The 22927-nt window shown below is 44.1% G+C and overlaps 1 protein-coding gene across 7 annotated transcripts in view; it reads left to right on the top strand.

The window, feature by feature from the left end:
* Positions 1–22927, top strand: part of DCUN1D4 (defective in cullin neddylation 1 domain containing 4) — a 71624-nt gene that overhangs the window by 25961 nt on the left and 22736 nt on the right. For all 7 annotated transcript variants that reach the window (XM_080795811.1, XM_080795813.1, XM_080795812.1 and 4 more), the window contains exons 4-7: positions 5252–5366; positions 8103–8194; positions 16183–16253; positions 20845–20936. In XM_080795811.1, the coding sequence (XP_080651937.1) occupies positions 5252–5366; positions 8103–8194; positions 16183–16253; positions 20845–20936 (370 nt within the window). The remainder of the gene's footprint in view (positions 1–5251; positions 5367–8102; positions 8195–16182; positions 16254–20844; positions 20937–22927) is intronic.

Consider the following 22927-nt stretch of genomic DNA (forward strand, 5'->3'; position numbering starts at 1 on the left):
TGGCTCAGTCGTTAAGCATCTGCCTTCAGCCCAGGTCATGATCCCAGAGTCCTGGGATCAAGCCCCGTGTCTGGCTCCCTGCTTGGCAGGGAGCCTGCTTCTCCCTCTCCCACTCCCCCTGCTTGTGTTCCCTCTCTTGCTCTCTCTCTCTCTGTCAAATAAATAAATAAAATCTTTTAAAAAAAAAAAAAAGCAAACATTCTTGAATATTTTTGTTTAAAAAAAAGTCTTACTTGCCAGGCGACTTAAAGTTGAGTGCTTATTTTATTGAAGACAGAAAAAAAAATCTGAAATGATGATATACTGTCTGTTCATTGGTATTTTAAATATCTGGAAAGGCACTGAGGAAACATACTTTTTTAAAAAATTTATTTGACAGAGATCACAAGTAGGCAGAGAGGCAGGCGGGGGCGGGTGGGGGGATTGGAAGCAGGTTCCCTGCTGAGCAGACAGCCCAATGCAGGGCTTGATCCCAGGACCCTGAGATCATGACCTGAGCCAAAGGCAGAGGCTTAACCCACTGAGCCACCCAGGTGCCCCTGTACTGACTTTTTAAATAGAATTTGATTTACTCATGTTTTAGGAATGCTTATTTATTGAGAGCCTACTGTAGGATTCCCGGTAATGTATGTATCTTATTATTGTACTAAGATACTGTATTAGCTGCTGTGTACGGACAAGTGAACCAGATGGGGCCCTCCAAGCCATCGTGTACCTTTGTGTGTGCACTTAAAAACCCTCAGTGTTGCCCTTGCCCAGGTAGACTCCTGGAGCTCTGTTGGCGGGGAAGGGGAGCAGGTTTGGAGCACATAAGCCTTGAGTTGTGTGCTCTCTGTGTATTTTGTTGATTTGGTTCATGTGGCAAAGTGTATTATAAATAAACTTGCTTTCCTCAGCATTAAAAAATTGCTTCATGTAGCCTGAAACTTTTCCCTGACATTACGGGTTCTAGGGTTCTACCTCTGGAGCTATGTCATATGGCCCTTTGTGTCTACACTCGGGGATGAGTTTGACACATCTTTCCTCTGAGGCGGGGTGAATGGGTCAGCGAGGCAGTGAGGGCAATGGGAAGGTGAACAGACGTTGTTTCTTGGTGAAAGATGGCCCCATAATAGCCACTCGCCTATGCTGGTCATTAGAGTAGAGCGATCTAAGCAAAAGCCGAGCTAGAAGATAAAAATTTTAATCAAAGAATAAAATGCCGAATTGGGGCTCAAATAGGAGTGCATTTTACACAACCACCAAAAAAAGAGTAATTTGTGAAACTTTTCACAGAAAACATTCAGCAATGAGGAAGAAAATAAGAGAAAGTTGAATAAGGAACTTATGATGTTTGTATGTTTACCAGAAATAGGATACCCTTGAAAAGTAGGCCTCAGCGAAAGCTAGATGTTGTGCCAGTGTGTCTACGAGGAAGCAGATAGCAGAGGAGCTAGTGGCTTAACCTTTATTGGTGAATATTGGTGGAGACATTATTTTAAACAGTGTGCATTGTTTGTGGGCTGGGGGGATATGGTGTGTTTTCCTCCATGTTCTGCAGACACTGGTGTAAAGGGGTGGTTATTGCCACATGAGGTGCTCAGAACCAACCCATCCCCAGTACTGGATGGAAATGACTTTTTTTTTTTAAGAGGGAGAAGGAGAGTGAGCAGGGTGGAAGGGGGCAGGGAGGGGCAGGAGGAGAGGGAGAGAATCTTAAAACGGATGCAGAGCTCGGTCTCATGAACCTGAGGTCATGACCTGAGCTGAAATCAAGAGTCTGATGCTTAACGGACTGTGTCACCCAGGCGCTCCGGCTTCTCTTTATAAATAGACATCAAGGAGGGGAAAGTGAGCTTTGAGGTTTAAGACAGACCACTCTTCCTTCTTCCTTTCTTTTTTTAAATTGAAGTATAGTTGACATACGATGTTGTATTAGTTTCAGGTGTACGACATACTGATTGGACAATTCTGTACATTACACGGGACTCCCCAGGATAAGCGTAGTTACCATCGCTCACCCTACAAGGTTATTACAGTATTATCGACTCTATTCCCTGTGCTCTACTTTGCATCCCTGGGACTTCCACATATAAGTGGAAGTTTGTACCTCTCAATCCCTTTCACCTATTTAGCCCATCCCCCCAGCCCACCTGCTCTCTGGCAGCCACCAAATTGTTCTTTGTTATTTATGAGTCTGTTTCTGTTTGTTTTTTCATTTTTTTTTAAAGATTCTACCTATATAAGTGAAATCATACGGTATTTGTCTTTTTCTGACTTATTTCACTTAATATAATACTCTCCAGGTCATCCATGTTGTTGCAAATGGCAAGACTTCATTATTTTTTAATGGCCGAGTAATATTCCACTGTATGTATACACCCCCTCTTCTTTATCCATTCATCTATTGCTGGCCACTAAAGTTGTTTCCATTCTGGGCTCTTGTAGATAATGCTGCACCCGGCGTTGGAGTCCATACATTCTTTTCAAATTAGTGTTTTTGTTTTCCTTGGGTATAAAGCCCCAGCAGCAGAATTGCTGGGTCATAGGTATTCCTAGTTTCGATTTTTGGGGGGACCTGCGTACTGTTTCCCAGAGCGGCTGCAGCAGCTTGCCGGCCCACCAACGGTGCACGATGGTCCTGTTAGCCCCACGTCCTCGCCCACACTCGCTGTTCCTCGGACACACCGTTGTTTCCAAGCTGTGTGGCCGGCTTTCCAGCCAGGTGGGACACACTGTTACACTCTGCAGACCTTACCCCAAAGCGTTCATGGACAAGAATAAATCTTTTTTTTTCTTTCTTTCTTTTTTTTTTTTTTAAAGCTTGGGTCACCGTGAAACTCTTTGGACCTTTTTGTATGCTTTAGTGTTATTTATAAACAGGACCATTCTGTAGGGAAGAGAGGGTGTGTGCGGTGGTGGGAGGCACTTTCCCCACCTTCTTCTTCCAGTTGCCGCTGCTGTTGCTGGGGTGAGAGATACCGTCTGCCTTTTGTCTCCGAAAAACTCTCCGTTGCCGTCCTTGCACAGGATCTGGTCGGGACCTGGAGAAGGGTGACTGCTGGTTGTCTTTTTAGCCCTGTCTGGGGTCTGCTTCTGAGCTAGAGGAGGAGGCAGGATCCTTGAGCTCATGCATTGTTCAGTGCCTGGCACTGGGCAGCCGCCCTGTTCGGGCTGTGGTCGTGGTTTATGACAGAAGAGGTGCTCTCGGCCGACCCGTGCCTGAAGCATGTCGCCCTGGGAACCTAGCTCCATTTGTGAGCCTCATTGTAAACTGGGACTTAGGTTCCAGTCCTGATCGTCGCTCTTCCTGGGGCTGTGACCTTTAGCTACTGACGGCTCTCTCCCTGCCTTCAGAGCAGGTTTCTAGAAAGAGCTGCCGTGTGCCCTATGCGGGCTCCCTCACCCACATCCCTCTGTGGCCCATGGCAGCCTGGCCTCCACTCTCGCCCCCTGCTGCGGGCCTTCATCCCCAGTCCGGTGGGGGCCTTGGTGGGGGCCTTCGCTCCTTCCCGAGCTGACCTCGGCTGCCCTGGACCACACCTCCAAACTCACTCTCCTCCTTTGGCTTGTAAGGCCTGACGCTTTCCGAGTGTTTCTCCCTGCCCAGGTCTTTCTGAGCCCTTATGCATCCACCCTCGCCTGGGGCTCTGTCCCGAGTTCTCTGCTTCTCCATCTCCGCCCAGACGCCCTTACACAGGCGACACCGAGTAGTGGCTGAGCATGGGGACTTCGCTGCGGAGCTGCTTGGCTTCCGTCATCCACTTCACCTGCTGCTTTCTGGCTGGAACTTGATCTCTCTTCTTCAGTTTCTTCATCTGTAAAAATGGGGGTGCTAGTAATGCCTACATCCATGGTCGCCGCGAGCACTCGGGGCGCTGGGGTCCGCCTGAGCACTGCGGGCATCCCTCTGTTCCGGCCGTTAGAACTCGTGTCTGTTTATACCCCCGCCATCTCTCTACACACAGTGCTTGGCACCGAAGCACTTCCAGGGCGTGTGTTTCCTCATGAAAGTCCCGAGAGGGAGGCATCATAGTTCTTGCTCTTAAAATGATGAACCAGAATAGGTCAGTGATTGACCAAGCCAAATAAATTTACTCACTGAAAGCAGATCATTCAAACACCAGCACCCTTCTTTAAGCTCCCTCTTATCCTCTGACTCAAGGAGAGCCCAGGGCCTTCTACCAAGGGACTAGTGGAAGGAGGAGAGACATGGGGGTCCCGAATTCACCCCTCAACACTTTGGGGACCTTGGAAAACCACTTGAATGCCCAAGCTTTGGTTTTTCCCATCTGTCGAGCAGAGATAACGATCTCTGCCTTGCCAGACTGACATTCGGGGTTAGTGTGGGACCCAGATGGCATATCCGGTAGCACCTGTGCCAGGATGGACACATTTTAATTATCTTATAATTGTTTTGTAAGTTGCAATGGTTTTAGACAGTCCAAAGCAAGACTGTCTGGGTTTGAACTCCAATTTTGCCACTTAACCTAAGCTCTCCCTGTCCCCTATTCTCTTATCCGCGTAGGCAGTAATGAGGATTCTCTTTTCATAAGCCGGGTACGAGGTTAACAAGTGAAGACATCATGTAAGTGTTAGAAACAGGGCCTGGCTCACTGTGAGGTCCCTGTACGTGTTCCCTGTTGGGATCATCTGTTAGTACATTTTAGTATCTTTTACCAAATGAAGGTTTGCTTCTGAAAATCCTGACCAAAAGTGGCAGAAGCAGACTAAAAATTAGTATGGAAATTTTGCTCAAGATCCCGTCAGGCTTCTGTCCAAAAACCCTAAATCCTGTTTTTTGAGATCAGCTATCCCTTGAAGCTTAACAGTATTGGGACTAATGTGCTTGTTTGTGTTTTAGATTCAAGGTTACTGGTTGATCTGACCTTGCCTAATGAAATACACAAATGAGATAGCAGTGCAGTTCCTTTTGAAGGAACACTGACCTGTGAAAGAGACTGAAAGCTTTGATGATTTACATTAGTGTTTTTGGAGAGTAATGGAAATCATGATAACTTCCGTTTCTAATGTGTTTTGGGGGGGGAGGGATATTAACTTATTTGTGTCATTGCTAGGTTTATTTCTTGACTATAACATTTTCCCAAAGAGGAACCAAAACCCTTTTTTTTCACCTTAGAACATTTACAAATAACATCAAAACCTTTTACAGTACAAGCCTCGGACGTTCTTAATTTGGCGGGTGGTGCTCTCTGGGGATGTTAAGATGTGGCTAAACTGGCTGTTGTGCCCTGTGACCCTTTGTTCCTAGGAAGCCTGCGCTCGTGCAGCTCTTCAGACTGCTTTAGTAAAGTGATGCCGCCGAGGAAAAAGAGAAGACCTGCATCCGGAGATGACTTATCCGCCAAGAAAAGTAGACACGATGGGTATGTCGCAGAGCCGGTAGATCAGACACGATGACATTTATCAAAGAGGCACACTTTCAGAGTTTAATTATCTTGGGATATTTATTTTACGTGTGGGTTTATGAACGAAATCCAAATTAGGTAAGTCGAGTTCGTAGAAATTGAACTTTTATCTTGGTCCGTTGAGCCACCAAAACTGGTGTAGAGTCTCTTTCTTTCCTTTCAAGGGCTTGCCGTCTGTGCCCGTTGAGGACCACAGGATTGGTATGTATCTGTCCTCTAAGAGGGTCTCACCAAACACAATCACAGGAATCCGTAATTGCTTTCATGCGGGCCCCCAGGGCCAAGTGGCTGGGGGAGCGCTGCGTGGCCTGGCCGCTCTGAGCCTGCTTGGAGTGTTAGCCAGACAGACCAGTCTCAGATGAGTGAGAATTTCTTAGAAACTGTGAAAAATAAGACCCTGCAAACCACTTCTCTTTCAGACAAATGCACTGTTGAATTTGGTCACTCCGAAAGTCAGTAGACTTATCTTAGACATCTTTAATCTTTCACCTTGATTTTCATGAGTCATTGGGAACAGACATCATAATTTCAATCTTTTCTGCCTTTTTTCCACTTTTCTCCGTTCTGGCTCTGTAGGTTACTTCGCTCATGGGCCTGAACATTCACATCTATGAACCTAAGGGGATTAGATGAGATTTTTCTGTTGTTTTCTTGCCATGGTACTTAATATGCTCTACCTCGTTTGGAAGGATAGAGAACTCGACTCTGAAAATGGCATCCCTTGTCCTAGCCCAGATGAGCAGCAAATGTGATCTGTAAGAAGATAGCAGTGACTAAGACAATCACCAGCAAAGTTTCGACCAGTGATTTTCAGCTTTGGGAAGCCAGTCACTTGATACTTCTTTGGTGGTGTTGATGCTCTGGCCATGGAGCTGTTAAATGCTAATTGTCACACGGAGTTTGTGACTCTATCCACAGCCCTCGTTACTTCCCACCACTCGCTGGGATAACTCCGTATGAGAAAGCTGCTTAGAAACCGGCAGCTGCATTGCGGGAGGGTGTGATGTCCTCTTGCCAATAGGATAGCATTTCACTGGCCACCCAAGGGATAGGGGTCTGTAGCTTTGGCTGAGTTTCATTCTTGGTCTTTTAAAAAAAAAAACAACCAACTTTATTTACTCAACTTTATTAGCTCTCATCCACCTTAAGCCTACAATTCAGTGATTTTTACCAAGTAGTTGAGTTAACGCAACCATCACACAAACCAGTTTTAGAAGATGTCCACCACCCCAGTGAGATCCCTGAGGCCCATTCACAGTCACCCCCCAACCCCGTTCTCACCCCCAGATGCCCACAACCCCCCATTTAGCGGCCGTGTACAGATTGGCCTTTCCTGGGCATTTCACGTGAGCGGTGTGTTTGTGTCACGCTTCTTTGACTAAGCATGTTGTTTCTGAGGTTCATTCACGTAATCACATGTATTGGCATCTTTCTTTTATTTACCAAATAGTACTCAATTGTCCTTTTTTATGTAGAGTACTTCGAGGCAGTTCAAACATGGCAGCATCCTCTGTAGGTCTCCATGTTGATCGGTTACAGACTGTGAGCTGAGAATGTCTTGGCCCAGGATTGGAAGCTCTCTGTTTGAACCGCGTTGGCCAGTCCCACCTTTGTTTCTGGGTAGTATGGCCTATAGAAGAAATATAAAACTGGGTTTTTGCTGTTTCAGTATCTTAATACCTTATAGCCATGCTCGGGATGAAAACCCAGAATCTCTAATTGGGTATATACAGATATTCTGGTGAATGTCTAGGTCATGAATAAATTCTTAATAAAATGTACTTGTGTATGATCTTTGTAATATATAATATGTAAATTAAAACTATATTCTTAAGTGTTGACATATATATATATATATATGCATACACATACATGTTTAGGCGATTTATATATAAATGAGGAAAAGAAAAGGTACATAGAAATTTTCTGTTGAAAGGACTATTTTAAAGATCCTGCCTTTTCTGCCCTCCCCAGATGGGGAACATCTTGGTTCTTAGGTCCCAGTCATCACAAAAGACCGAACTCCTGCAGAGTCAGTGTTGCAGGAGGAGGCTGCCAGGCTTCCTGACTTGGTTCTGCGGCTTATGCTGGGTGTTTCCATACCAGCAGGGCATGACAGGAGAGGGGCCGAAGCCAGGCTCCCGTACTTCTCTCTTCTGAGGTTTTTTCCCCTTAGACGCTTGGACGTAATTTTATGTTTCTTTTTATTTGCTTCATGTTCCCTTGACGTGTCCAGTACTGATGGGTTCTTCCTTAGACTGTGTTCTGTGCCCACCCTGATTTGTAAGACCTGAAAGGAGAATTTAATGCAGAGACAGGAGTGAGTTCTAGGGTCATCGCCGGGAGGAAACACCTTAGCCAGTTCTGGCTGCGTCTCACTATATTATTCTGTAGGTCATTCTGGCTAGTGAGGTAGAGGGGAGTATATTAAATCAGTCCTTACTGAGTACTTGTTAATCAGAGCAAAACCTGTATCAGGTATTTACCATTTAATTCTGTTTTGGGTCTGACTGTGTTTAAAACTGTAGTGACAAAAGCTGAAGCTTCCATGCGCACGAAGCAAAATGTTTAAAATATACTGGAAATACTGGCTGAATAGATGTCTAGTTTGGGTAAAAGAGGAAAAAACTGTCTGCCACTTAAAAGAGAACTCCGCCTCTTTAAGTAATTTCAGACTCCTTTCTCCATTTCTAGCATGTATAGGAAATATGATTCAACCAGAATAAAGACGGAGGAAGAAGCCTTTTCAAGTAAGAGATGCTTAGAGTGGTTCTACGAATACGCAGGTAGGTCCTCATTCAGATGATCTGAGACTGTCCCTCACGAAAGTAAGGACTACCTTAGGAAAGAGTGAAGAATTTAAAAATGTGTACTTTTCTAATGTGGTTTGTGTGCCGTCTCTTCCTGTTTGAGGGAGGGAACATAGTCGAAACAAGTCACCAAATGTCCTATTTATAGCCAGCAGCTAAGCCAAAGAATTCAGAACACTAGAAGGGAACTGAAAAGATGAATGCACTTGGGAGAAATACTCGGGATTGCTAGGAAACCTACTTAGAATGCTGGTGGTGGGTGACTCTTTGGTTTGTACATCAAAGTTAAAATAAGCTTTGCTGCTTTGAACCCTTATGTGCAATGGAATTTCTTATATTAAGTGTCTATTTTGAAAGATCATTTGGCAGAAAATGTTTGTTTTGTCATTTAAAGTGTCTCAAATTCCGTCCTGTTTTTGCAGCTCACAATAACTGGTTGGATAATATCAGACTGAAATCCAGGGTGGCTTGTCACTGTAGCTGTGTGCAGTGTAAAAAGAAAAGGAGTATTTCCAGACAAGTTTGAGCTGAAGGCTCTTCTCCCCTTCCTCTTTGCTGTGTTTCTGGCCCTCTCCTAGCCTGCGCATTTGACAGTTTCAGCCCCTTTCAAACCGATTTTCCTGTCCTCTGTCTCTGCTCCCAACTAGGTTTCGTGGACCTCCTGTGGTCTTACTTAAAAAACAAAAAACTGAGCAGATCAGACATGTCATTCCCTAACACTCTGTTCTAGCCTTGCCTCCTGCTGCAAACTCTGTGCTCCCTCAGGTTAAAAGACAGCTCCCTGGGGCGCCTGGGTGGCTCAGTGGGTTAAAGCCTCTGCCTTCAGCTCAGGTCATGGTCCCAGAGTCCTGGGATCAAGCCCCGCATCGGGCTCTCTGCTCAGCGGGGAGCCTGCTTCCTCCTCTCTCTCTGCCTGCCTCTCTGCCTACTTGTGATCTCTGTCTGTCAAATAAATAAATAAAATCTTTAAAAAAAAAAAAAAAGCCGGCTCACTGACTCACTGCCGTCCCTCCACCTGGAGGGTTTTCTCTCCGCTTTGCCATCTGACAGTTCTTGCTGGTCATCTTCGAAGCCTCGTCCTTAGCTTAATAGCCTTCTCTGTACTGACACAGGACATTTTCATAACTGGTTCACATACCCTTTTATTACGAGTCAGGGAGAGGGTTCCTCCTGTGGTCTGATCTTGCCACTCCCTGCCCCCCCGCCCCCCATCCCATCCCCGACCTCACCCTGTTCGTTATTGGTAAGAACCTTGTCCCTTTGGCCACAGAAGTTGTTCCAGAGGCTGGCAGGTAACTCAGGCCAGGCCAGTCAGATCAAATTCCCTGGGATTTTCAAATTGGAGCCAGGAGAAGATCATTTTCTCTTCTGGTGGTAGACTTGAAAGGACATGATCCTGTTTCCATGTAGGTCTTCTGATTTTTGAGAGCTACTCCAGTATCTTCCTAATGAATTCTCCTTCATCGCTTGAACTAGTTGGAGCTGGCTTTTGTTTGCAGGGCATGGACCTTAGTACAAATACTTACATAGTATTAGAATGTATGTATTTCCATGTTACATCAAGAGAAAGTGAATCTCTTGAAGACATTTTGTATTCCTAGGAAAAGCGGTTGGCCCTTTGCCAGGTGTTTGATACTTGGGTGCTGAATGTGGTCTTCTCATATTTATATTACTTTGATTATGAAGATTTTTTGCTGTCTTGTCTTGGTTCACATTGATTTTTATGGAAGTGGGTTATGAAAAGGAAAAAGTTTTGTCTTTTAAACAGACAAAAAGTACACTTAATTCTGCCATCAGAGCATAGCTATTTTGGGGGTGTGTGTGTGTGTTTGTTTTCTTTCCAAGCAAACATCATTTTTTTCATGGTATGGCCACATTTCCGTGTCCTTTAAAAAGAGCAGGCTACAGTTTTCCTTGTTGTTTGCTTTTCTCTGGCTCAGGAAGGTGACATTTGGGATAAAGATTAAGCCACATTCTTTAGGTTCCTTGAAATCCCTGCCGGGTGGTTCCTTGCCGTTCATCTCTGCAAACAGTTTTTGTGGGTGCGGCCATCCCTGTTTTTACTCCCATTTTGTCTTCTTTTCCTGTGTTGGTAGGGAAAATGGCTTGAAATTGGGACTAACGAGGAACTCCAGCTGATACCTGCTTTCCCTTCTCATATCCCAAGCACATGAATAAAAGCTGTAGATCATTATTCAAGAAAAGCAAATGGTGACATGACCCAGGGCGACTGTCAGGTTGTGCTGTGGGATGAGTCTGTGGAGGGGCACGCTGGGAGGCTGTGGGGGGCAGGGGAGGGAGTCGGGGCCCTAGCTAGCAAGAGGAAGGCTTTAGCACCCGTGGTGAGTTCTGTTTCCTTGGGGAAGAGCAACTGGCATGAGCTCGACTCCGTGCACTCTCATCTAGGGTGGGTAGAGGGCGGTAGGGGCCTTTGTGGTGTCTTCGTCTCACTGGGGTGCCCCTTCCCTTCCCAGAGTTCTCTGTTCCACTCCTTAACCCTGCCCCCCACTGCCCATGGCAGACCTCCATCGGAAACGAGTCCCAGCTCTTTCCTTAAGGATGAGAAATAGCCAGTGTTACCTAAGCAGTTGACCTGATAACTTCTGCTTTCTGAAGTCTATCTAAGAATAAGGAATTAAGCCAGACACGTGCCATCGTCAATGTCAGAGTTACAAGGAAGCTCACGTATATGTAGATCATAGAAGTTCTCCCAAGTCCTGACTCTAGGCCCTTAGTTTCTGTTTTGGATTAAGTTCTATGGCAGGATTGTGTTTGGGTTTACCAAAATGAGATTAAGGACCAGGAGCAGATGCTAAGTGACCAAGTGGTCTGTCAGCAAGGGAACAGAGGTTATGGGTAACGTAAGGGACAGTGTGGCCTCCTTTGCCTTGAGGATGCAGCGTGGTGGCATTATGGAAGCTTTCTCATGAGGGCCTGAGGCCACCATGAAAAAGGTTAAATATATTTATGAGGGGCCCCTGCTTAAGATGGTGGGGAAAGTGGGAGGACTACTTTTTTTTTTTTTTAGAGCATTGTCAGTATATCTGCCTTCCAAGTGTATCTCCACTAGCTTGTTACCAGGGCAATCCACAGCTTAGGATTTTAGATACAACTTTTAAAAATCATCTCCTTCATGCTTCACCTCTAACCACTTCGTGTCAGCCAGTTCTGTATTCAGAATGAAGAATTCTCAGTTCTTAACGGTAGAGTTAAGATGGCTGAATTCTACGCGTGAATTGATAAATTCCTGATCCCAGCGAGCAGCGTGATTACAACTGAATCTCAGTGCATGCGCGAGAAAGACCATGGCAAAAAGAGAAAAATTGTTTTAAGTAGCAGAATTATGGGTATCTTTTAAATAATGTTGATTGACAAGCTATATTTTACGGTTTTTAGGATAAAATACTACTTCGGGCAGAGTCATGCCCCTGCAAGTCATACAGTTAAAACTTGCTCTTTAGAAACAACAGATGCAGGTGTTGTAGGTAATAGGACAATGGCATCGCGCAGAATCTGGAGGAAAGGAAGAACCCTGGAGAACTTAACATGATGGCCACACATACGTCAGCAAACCTCCCCCTCAGGGCCTGCTGGGTGCCAGGCTCTGGGGCACACTCAGGCCAACAGACAGACCCAAGGAGCATCATCTTTGGGCTGAATGCTGGCAGAGAGAGGTGTCGGGGGCCAGGCTGGAGGATGGACAAGGGGGAAAGTAAGTCGGGACCCACCAAGGGCCTGTGCACAGGCCTAGGGAAAAGCAGGCACCTTGCAAGGCTCAAGGACAGGTTACGGCAGAAGAGCCCTTTCCTGTTGGGAGTAATGGAAACCAAAGACAGGAATTTTAAATGAATTATAAAGTAACCTTTTCTTTCACATCTGCAACTACCTCTCAAGGGGTCCTCCCAGTAGATACCAAAAAAAGGCATCTGTTCCTAAAAACAAAACCTCTTAGCATAATAGGAAGGGGTGGATATTTCCTCACGAGAAGAACTCTTCTTGGATCTTGTCGCTGGAATCTTTACAGTAGTAGAACCATGGCCAGGACATGTGTGACCCGTACACATGCTTCCGTGCAGGGAGGTGACGGAAGACAGGCCACTAGCAGAGCGCTGTGCGGGCCCTCGCCCGGGCAGACCACCAGGTACGCACGGGGACCAAAGCGAGGGGCAGGATTTACAGGCCTAGCGTGAACCCTTGTGTGTCAGCAAACTGATAAGTGATTTCATTGTGTATTTGCGCATACCTAAGTCCGAGAGCAGGAAGGTCTGAGAGGACGTGCGCCTGCCTGGTAGGAAAGGGAGAAAACACCTTTTTCTTTTTAGTCTACTTTGCCCTGACTTTGTCTATTGGAGCGTTTTCCCATGTGGCTGTATTCTTGTGTCATTTGCAGAATATTTACGTGCCGCCCACGTGTGGGTGCCCATGCCCTCAAAGCCAGAGCTTGCAACCTGTCAGGTGGTAAAATGCTGAATGTGTTTTCATTTGAGTGAAGAGAGATAAGGGTGCTCACCCCTGGCGATGCTTATTTGCCGATGTTTTGGAAAAGATGAGCCAGTGCTGTTAGACAAGAGATGGAAAGAATGGGGAATAAGTCATTGGAAGGGAGCAGGCAAAAACGAGCATTGGCTGGAGACGAAATGATCAGATTCTCCCTGGAAAGCCACAGAGAATTTCATGGACGAACAGAAACAGCAAATAAACATGGACCTATTCCATGCCTGTAGAATTCTATACGCGACTTATTTTGGGAAGGCTATTTAAAGGACTATTTAATAAATGATTGTCTCTGAGGAGTAGGGAAGGGTTGGAGGGGAAACTTGCTTTCTAATTTTTTTTCACTTTCACTTTGGCATGAACTTTTGTATCATGTGTGTGTATTAATGTAGCAAAATATAACTGGATTAAAAATGCAGTTCTTTTAGTTGGATAATAACTTTTATTATTGTCTTAATATTTAAGTATTATTTAAAGATTTCAGTATTTAAATTTTTGTTTGAACAATAACTTCTCCCCCAGTAATCAAGATAAGTAAATTAGGACTAATGTAGAAAAACCTGTAAAATAAAAGGAGAAAAAAAGAAAATCCTCGGAAAGGGGAACAGATTTGAATATGTGAAACAAAACATTTTGTAACAAAACAGCACATTTGTGATGCAAAGGAGAATAACAACATGCAGAGAAAATATTTGCGGTGGCCACATTACAAGGGAAGGGCCTGAGTTTGACTTGAGGGGAGCCAAGGTTTTGAAGCAGGGAAATGACATAAGACTTTCCAACAAGCCCTCTAGGTGATTTTAATATTCATTTTTTGTTGAGGACAGCCACCTTATACATTTATTGTTGTTTATTATTTTTTTTTAAGATTTTATTTTATTTTTTTAAGTAATCTCTACATCCAGCGTAGCACTTATACCACAGCCCCAAGATCAAGCATCGAGTGCTCCGTGGATCCTGCCCCCCTAGGCGCCTCTGTATATCATTATTTTGTATTGAAATTACTCCTGGCTGGCTTGGGCGGTTAAGCATGCAACTCTTGATCTCCGGATTGTGAGCTCAAGCCCCATGTTGGGTGTACAGATTACTTAAAAAAAAAAAAGGAATTACTCCTATGCTCTGTCTTCCTTCCTGGAGGGCAGGATCCATGTTTTCTCCATCTTTAGCAAAGGTCCACCGTATGTCAGGTAAATTGTTACTTGGATGAAACAGAGCTATGAAGATGGTGGGATTCTGCAGGGCTTGCTAGATCTAGGGGCTGTGCAGAGATTGTAGAGCGACTCCTGTATTCCACTCTTCACTCATTCATTCAGTACGCTTTCTAAAAGCAACTGCTCTGTGTCAGGTGGGGTGCTGAGGGTCCCCTGGAAATATAGTAGCTCTTACTTTGGAGGAATCATGAGGGAAAGACACAGGAGGCAGGACTTAACGCAGATGGGCCTCATGTGAGAAGAGCGCTCCTGGGATGGCGGGGTCCCGGAGGCCTGCCCCTCCCAGTCTCTGCAGGCAGGGGTGGGAGGGAGTGGAGGACTCCCTGTCTGGTTTCAGTCTTCAAGACTGAATGAGCCAGCGAGCTAACACGGGGAAGGGAGAGGAGGACGGGCTGAGGCCACAGAAAATAGTCTGGTGTAGGGTGTGTGGCAGGACGTGTGTGCGGAGCAAACCACAGGTAAGTGTTTCTGGGGCTCAGTTTTTATTCACTGAGGACTGCTTATTGATTCATTTCTTCCCAAGAACCTTGAGCTGAAGGTGGAGAGATGAGAGGCTGAAGAGGAAGGGAGGCTCTAAATCCTAGAGAACCTTATTGGATATGCCAGACTTTGGACCTCATCCTTGGGGAGTGGGGAGCCACTGAAGGGCTTGAAGCCAGCATGGGGTTTGTGTCTGGGATGGCTCCTTTAGGTGGCCGTGGGCAGGGTGGGTCGGGGGGTGCGGGGCTATGGAATTTAGGAGATCCCAAGGAGACTGCTGTGGTCGTCTGTGTGGGAGAATAAAGCCTGAACAGGCCAGCACAGGATAGGTGCGACTCAGAAATATTTGGAAGGCAAAATTGGCATTGCACCTGCTAGTTGACCAGACGTGGAGCGTGTAGAAGAAGGGAGAAGTCCAGGATGACTCCCAGGTTTCTGTTTTCTGGTGGGGCCACCAGCTGAGAGGGACTACGGGAGGATAAGCAGGCGTGGCATGGAGAGAGGATCTAGTCAGTCAGGTGGTGGCTGAAAATGAAGAAACGCAGGAGGTGGCTCGGGGCAGAAGATGAGTTCAGCTGTGGCCGTTCGACAGGACGTGGTAGACAGTCCCAAGCTAAGAGGGAAAGCGTGGGCCCCGGGAGCTTGAGCGCCCTTGCAACTTCCTTGGCAGAGGGTGTAGAATGGCCTAGGAGAGGTTTCAAGATGGAACTCCGCACGTCAGATTTAACAAGTTGGGAGAGAGCAAAGGAACACATGAAGAATCCAAAAGAGAAGTAGGAGGAAAACCAGATGAGAGAGGTACTTCCAGAAGCTGTGGGAGGAGGCAAACTTTGTGAAGAAAGAACTCCAAAGTTTCAGATAGCACAGAGAGGTCAGATAAAATAAAAACCGGCTGTCGGTTAGATTTGGCAGTGAAGGTGTCGTTGGTGACCTTGGCAAGAAGAGTTTCCATGGAGAGAGAGGAGCAGAAACTAGATTGCAGTGGTTGAAGAATGAACGGGAGATAAAGTAGAGATGGAACATGTAGGCAGTTCTTTTAGGAGGAAACAAAGCTGAAGCCAGAGTGGGAAGAAAGAGGCTTTATTGCCTTATCAAGAACAGGAAGACTGCTTGCTTTTCTCCTACGGAAGAGAAGCAATTGTGTTATTTCCCAGTTAATTTTGTAAAGAATGTTATGTGGTTCTCTGTTGGGCTTCCGGAGATTATTGTATATATTGAAATTATCACCAAAATAAGATAGAGCTGTGAGCTCCTTGAAAGGAGAAGGAGGGGCGCCTCGGTGGCTCAGTGGGTTAAAGCCTCTGCCTTCAGCTCAGGTCATGATCTCAGGGTCCTGGGATCGAGCCCCACATTGGGCTCTCTGCTCAGCAGGGAGCCTGCTTCCCCCCCCCACTCTGCCTGCCTCTCTGTCTACTTGTGATCTGTGTCTGTCAAATAAATAAAATAAAAATCCTTAAAAAAAAAAAGGGAGAAGGAGTTGAACTCAGGTAGCCTTATCTCTAGACGCAAATTATGTGTAGCCTGTGTCCTCAGGTTGGAAGACGTGGCAATAAACTGACTTAAATCATCGTGCAGAGCCAAATCCTTTAAAAAGTAATGGAAATTCCAGAATATTTTCTAGTTTATACTTGGTGACTTCTTTTTTCAGAAAGGATCATGGCCTGTAAGTGTTACTTGATTTTAGTTTCCTTTAATCATATTTTAACTGTATAACACTACTATAGGAGTAGTAGTGTACCTGGTAAGATTTAATTTATATAAGGTTTCATTTCATCGCAGGTACTGATGATGTCGTAGGCCCTGAAGGCATGGAGAAATTCTGTGAAGACATTGGTGTCGAACCAGAAAATGTAAGTGTAGCCTATTAAGGTAGGCAAATCAGTTGACTACTTTCCTTACCTCTTTTGTCCCTTGACAAATAAAGCAACAATAAAAAAGTAATGGTGTGTTAGTGTTATGAGGCAATCTAGGCAACAAGTTCCAATCCAATTTGATTTCTAAGCAAAATTTTTTTGTTGCAGTTGGTATGGTGTGACTAGTCAGTCATTTTTTTCTTGTTTACGTTCTTGTATCTGAAAGGCCTGGTTATAATAAAGTAATGAGGCTAGATATTTAAAAAGTGGTAGGGGCCTGTGTGCCTTCAGTGGGAGATCAGTCGGGAGACTGAGTCACAGTCTATCTGTCCTCCTCTGTAGTTGTTCCAGCCCAATGTAGAGTTTGCCCAGATCTTTGAAAATTAATTATTCATCAGGGTTTAGAGTAGGTTGTAGCAATCAAGAATTTTTCATAGCTCTTCCACTTCTGATCAGATTTAACACAGGGATTACTTTTTAGTATATAAAGGCCCTAAGTATGTCCTTAAAAAAATTTAATTAGAAGTTACTTTATACACTTAATTATTTTTTCTTAATTCTTATCATCATGGTATTGTTGAACATTTTTTTTCCTGTTCCTACATCATCTCTCTTATACTAAAATGAAAACGATACTCATACAAGTGCCCTGGCTCATTAACCATGCAGCCTAATATTGCATTAGCCTCCGATTTAACAAATATGTCTTAGCTCCTAAATGAATTTATGATCTAGAAGAGATCTCAAGAGATCATCCCTCTCATTCAGACTCTTCTTGGCAAGATCGCTGGTGCCCATGCTCTTAAAGACAACTAGAAATGAAGACTTCACAATTTTTTCTTAAAACTTTTCTTTATCCTTAACATTTCTATGCCTCTGTCCTCCCCCAACTCCCCCCAGTGCTTTACATTTTCTAAAGAGCTTTTAGCTCATTACATGGATTTCTGTCTTACATTTTTTATTTTAATGTGATCTAGTTCAGGGATCTTAATAAGTTATTCACCCTGCTCTAAAGGTTTAGGGGCAACTGGGCCAATAAAGAGTACTTGCCTGATGAGGCCCATAGACTAGTCATAGACACAGAAAAGAATATTTCACCAGCTTTATGAAGGAAATTTCCTGATGGTGGCTGGGCCGAGGTTGGCAGAGTGTTTTCTGGACTGAATGGTAAGAGGGGTAAGAGTGAGTTGGGCCGGAGAGCCGACCTAAAGGAGTATAGATGTCAGCCTGGATGGGAGGAGGGGTGGACTGCAGGGCCTGGAGGGAAGGAGATCAGGACGGCCAGTGTGAGAGGCATTGCGAGAGGCATTGCAGGAGCATTTACTCCCAGGGGCAGGGAAGGCCTGTTGGAGAGGAGGGAGTGCTGCCCTTGTTTCTAGTTCTTCAGATAGCTGTACTCAGTTACAGAGAGCTGCTGTTATTATCCTTTTGGGGAGCAGGGATGAGGCCTTTAGTTCTCGATTTCTGTAGGAAAAGAAGTAGTCTTGAAATGTGAAATCACATTGAAGACCAGGAGACCGAATTCAGAATATTATCCTAAAGTATTTATTACCATGCTTCAGTTCTAAGACACCACTAATAGAAGTTGTATTTTATATCATCACTAAGAAAGAAAATCATGTTGCTAAGTAAACTCTGATATGCATCAATTGTGAATGCATCCCAATATTGGAAGTGTTAACATTTGAAAAATAAGTGGTGAGATAGTTTTTTAAAGGCTTGTCTGCTCTGTTGACTTAGCACTTGAAAACACTTTAAAAGTAGGTTGTAGGGCACCTGGGTGGCTCAGTCATTAAGTGTCTGTCTTCAGCTCAGGTCATGATCCCAGGGTTCTGGGATCGAGCCCCGCATTGGGATCTCTGCTCAGTGGGAAGCAATAAATAATGAATAAAATCTTTAAAAAAAATTAATAAAGGTTGTAAAGCCCTCACCTTGCCTGAGACTTACAGCTTATAAAATTTAAGCAGGCTCGTAAAATTCAAATGTGCTGTCATTTACTACGGCAACAACAAAATCCTTTATTTAAGTGATTAGCATCCTAATTAGCTACCATAAGAAAAAGTCCATTTTGTGTAAAGAAATACTCATCGCAAATATCGACTTGGCTTTTTAGCCACATTTCTTGCATATTAGTATGTGTGTGTGTTTGTGTGTTTCTGTGTCCTAACTGTTGTTTTAACTTAACAAGTATTTATGTGAACTTTAAATCTCTCTGGTAGAGGATTGAGTATAGATATTGTGTGAGAAGATACCAAGTTTGAATTAGAAAATGTGGGTTATTTCACCTAGGTAAATTGATATGCCAGAGTCAAAATTCCAAGAAAAGCTAAGGGTTAGGGAGAGATCCACTACTGTGTAAATATTTGGAAGAACACGTAAGCTCTTTTTGGGAAGTTCTTCTGAGTAGCCCCTGGTCTCTTAAGTTAAAATTTTTTAACCTGTTAAGCGATGATATTTTGTGATGATATGTGTGGTATGTAGAAACATTGGTTTACTAATCAGTGCTAATAATCTACCTAGTAATCTAGATTTTTTAATCTAAGAAATGTAGTATCTTTAAAAATTGACATGTATTGATTTAATTGAGATTTGATGAAAGGGCTTAGAGAATCAGTTCTCAGATAATAATTTCCAAGGTGGAAATTTCACCATAAAGTCAGCATGAAGAGAAAGCTTTTCATTAATCTTGCAGTTAGAAATCAGACAAAACTGGACATTTTTAGTCTACAAACTAGCTTGTTGGCAAACAAAAGGACAGACTTGCTGCATCTCCTAGATACTATTGTTCTGAAGTACTTAATGTGTGTGTTGGCTCTCAGAGGCTAATTGAATCATCTCAAGTGATTTCTAATTGACTGCTTGCCTTACTTTTTTCCTGTTATGTCATCCTCTTACCACCATCACCGTCGGACCCAGTGGGGCCAAATGGCTGGTGACTTGATGTTTGGGGAAGTTCTTCTGGTAGCTGAAATGATGCCTTCGAGTCCTGTGTAAAGAAATCAGATTAACTGCCAAACACGGAACATGTTAGTCCCTGGCCAACGTTTGCAGAAACATCTGTCTTCTTCTCATTGTTTTTTTGTTGTTGTTCTTACAACAGGCAGACATGGAGCCATTCGTCAGTGTATAGCTCCAGTTCTGGACTCGGGTGTCCCTTAGGTATGGACAACTGTCCAGTGGTAACCAGCCCCGCAGAGTGATGGGATGGTCCTAGCAAATCCCCATCCCTCTTCTTTACCTGCCTAGGGCTGACCTCCTTTCCTTTTCAGTTACTCCTCGTCTGATGTTGGGTCTTTGAGGTAGACGAGATGGGAAGGCTTCCTCCTCTTCCACACTCATGGATGGACTCATGGATGGGCAGGGTCAGCTCTATCGCTGTGCAGAGCCCTGGATAGTTAGAAGCTGGACATACCTTTGAAACGTTGACTTTACGCTTTCAGGCATTTATTAAGCTCACCATCAGGATCTGTGGGCCGTCTTTTCTCTAAAGCTGCTAAGTGATAAGCTGGGCTGTAAACTAGAGTTGTCACGGTTCCTGATACCACGTTTCCGGAGGTTCCCTAGAAGCCAGAGCAGTGCCCCACTGAGAAGTGATCCGGCTGGGCCACTCAGCCTGTGCTCGGTCAAGACACCACGCTTTTTAAAGTGGAATGTTGGGGGGCGCCTGGGTGGCTCAGTGGGTTAGAGCCTCTGCCTTCGGCTCAGGTCATGATCTCAGGGTCCTGGGATCAAGCCCCGCATTGGGCTCTCTGCTCAGTGGGGAGCCTGCTTCCTCCTCTCTCTCTGCCTGCCTCTCTGCCTACCTGTGATCTCTCTCTCTCTCTGTCAAATAAATAAATAAAATATTAAAAAAAAAAAAAAATAAAGTGGAATGTTGGGCCCCTTTCAGATAATTTTCCTCCAGTCTATACAGTTAAATTCACAAACATTATTGTGTGTCTGTGATACGACTCCATTATTACATATGACCCATCACCTGCCTTTTTATTTTTGTAGCCCTCTGCTCTGCACCTGCTCTTTTCACTTAATAAACCTTGGGGATTGTTCCCCATTTCTGCTGATGGCTCTACTTCATTTGTCTTAATGGTGGCATAGTATTTCTTTGTGCGGAAAGCATTCAACAAGGAAGTATTTAATTAGGCCCTTATTAATAGATGTGTGGTTGTTCTCAGGCTTTTGCTACTATAAGTAATACTGCAAAAAATATTGTTGAATAATAATATCTTTGCATACATGTATCTGTAAGGTAACTTTCCATAAGTGGAGCTGTTGGCTCAGTAACTGGTTTTAATTTTGGTAAATATTGCAGAATGGCGCTCTGGAGAGGTTAATGGCTTTACACTTCAACTATCATGCATCGTAAGAGTTCATGTTCCTCCAAGCCTTTGTCAACAGACGAATAATCAAACTTTTTTTTAGATGTTTTCCAAACCAGAACGCATCTTTGAAGTTACCCTGTTCATATTTCGGTGACTAAACTACCATAAACAGAAACGTCTGACAAGTTGTTGATATGTTTTAATTCCTGAGATCTGTCATTCTGATTTGATTGGTTTTTCTAATTTTTTGTTTGTTTGTTTTTATACAGGTAGTTATGCTTGTCCTAGCCTGGAAATTGGATGCACAAAACATGGGTTATTTTACTCTGCAGGAATGGTTGAAGGGAATGACTTCTCTACAGTAAGTCCCAAGGCTGCCCTGGGAGTGGAGTTGTGGGGGGGCCTCCATGCACTCCCCAGCTGGCTGTTTCCAAGGGAGGTTAGGGAGCCCGGGCTGGGTGATTGGAGGAAGCCAGGTGATCTGGCAGACTTCATCTGTGGCCGTAGGTCTAAAGACCAAATCCCATTTTTATATGGTGAAGAGGACATTATGCATGAATTTAAATTAAAATTTTTATGGAATGTATATTGTTTATTTTAGTATTCTTCTAGAGCAGATCTGCCCAATAGAAGCCTCTTCTCATAGATGTGAGCCAGTGTGTCATTTTAAACTTTCTAATAGTCCCATTAAAAAAGGTTAAAAGAAACAGGTAAAATTAATTTTAATGTATTTTATTTAACTCCAAATATCCAAACTGTTATTATTCCAACATATAATCAGTATTTTAAAAATTAATGAGCTGTTCTTTTTCTCTTATTAAATCCTCAAACTCTGGTGCATGTTTTACATTTCTGGTCCACCTCAGTTTGCATTAATTGCGTCTGAAGAGCTCGGTGGCCGCGTGTGTCTGGTGGCTGTCCTATCAGCACAGGCTTAGAGCTTAAACAGTAAAGGCGTAATAGCATCTGGCTTTCAGGTAGGGGGAAGACTTTGACTTGAGTGTAACTTAGAAATGAAAATATTTGATACCTTCTATTTTATATATTCTGATTTTAGCTTTGGGAAAAATTGGAACTTCATTACTCTGGTAATTAAAAAGTAATAATAATGATTCTGTTTGTGTTACCTGAGCCAGAATAAGAAAAAAAAAAAACACCACAGTGGTTTTACGAGTTCCCTTTGCATACATGCATGCGTGTGTGTGTGAGTGAGGGAGAACACACACTAAGAGTTTCATTCAAGAAAACAGTTGTTAACCCTCTGCTGGGCATTGAAGGATACGGTTGGGACGGGTACGTAAATATTTCTGTGGTCCTAGAAGGTGAAGTGCTGATTCTTAACATGGTAACTTTGATCTTTTTTTTGCATTTCAACTTGGAATAATAGACTTTGATATTTACTGGATTGAAATTGGAGTGAAAATGGTTTTATGGTTTTATTGAAACAATTTGGAACTTGCCAACTTACTAGCATTGTCCATTTGTTATCGATAAAAATGCTGTCTTTGCACCTGGCTGTAATAGTTGATTACGGTTTTCATGGCTGCCTGGTGAAGAAGACAGATCAGGCTTTCTCCTGCACATTTTACAAATGAGGAAACTGAGGCTTATCAGGGATACATGATGTGTTAAAAGTAAGTGGCAGAAAGGAGAAGAAAGCCCCAGACTTCTGATTCTTAAGTCACGTTCTTCCTGTAACAACTATTGTCTGATAGCGAATGAGTTTTAGGTAAAAGTCAACAGCATGGTGTCTAGAGTTTGAGGGAATAAGTCCTCTGAAATCTCTTTTAAAAATGGTGTTTTTGGTGTTGGGCACATCTCCTTGACAGTTTTCGGCTACTCACTTTCATGGTTTTCCTCGCTGCCTTTCGAACACGGCACAGGATGGCTGCTCTGTTTTAAGGGTCCTTGTCTTGATGAAGGCACGGCCACATCAAGGTTTTATTTCAAGGCTTCACAGGAGGCACTGTTAATATTTTTCAGACACACTTTCATTTGTCTTAAGAGGGAGGGTAGAATATCCATTTTACGTCATTCTGGATTCTTCTTGACGTTTGCCTTTACCAAAGAAAGTTACACAATGCCAGGCCCTTCCCATGTGGGGGCCACCTTCCCTGGGAAGTGCACAGCTCCCTGGAGCGGGGGTGGAGAGGGAGATTGCAGGAACCCGCCATTCCTTCGTTGTGAGCCCTGCGTAACGCTTGGTGTAACGCACGTGGTGGCAGATGGGTTCCCGTACGAAACTTGGTCCTTGCCATTTGGGGCGGAATGATAAGCCCGACCCACTCAGGACATTGAGGAGCCTGCTTTCTTTCCTCGTTGTGCAGCTCTGAGACGGCTTTCCCCATGACG

The sequence above is a fragment of the Martes martes genome (assembly GCF_963455335.1).
Source record: "Martes martes genome assembly, chromosome: 2".
NCBI lineage: Eukaryota > Metazoa > Chordata > Mammalia > Carnivora > Mustelidae > Martes > Martes martes.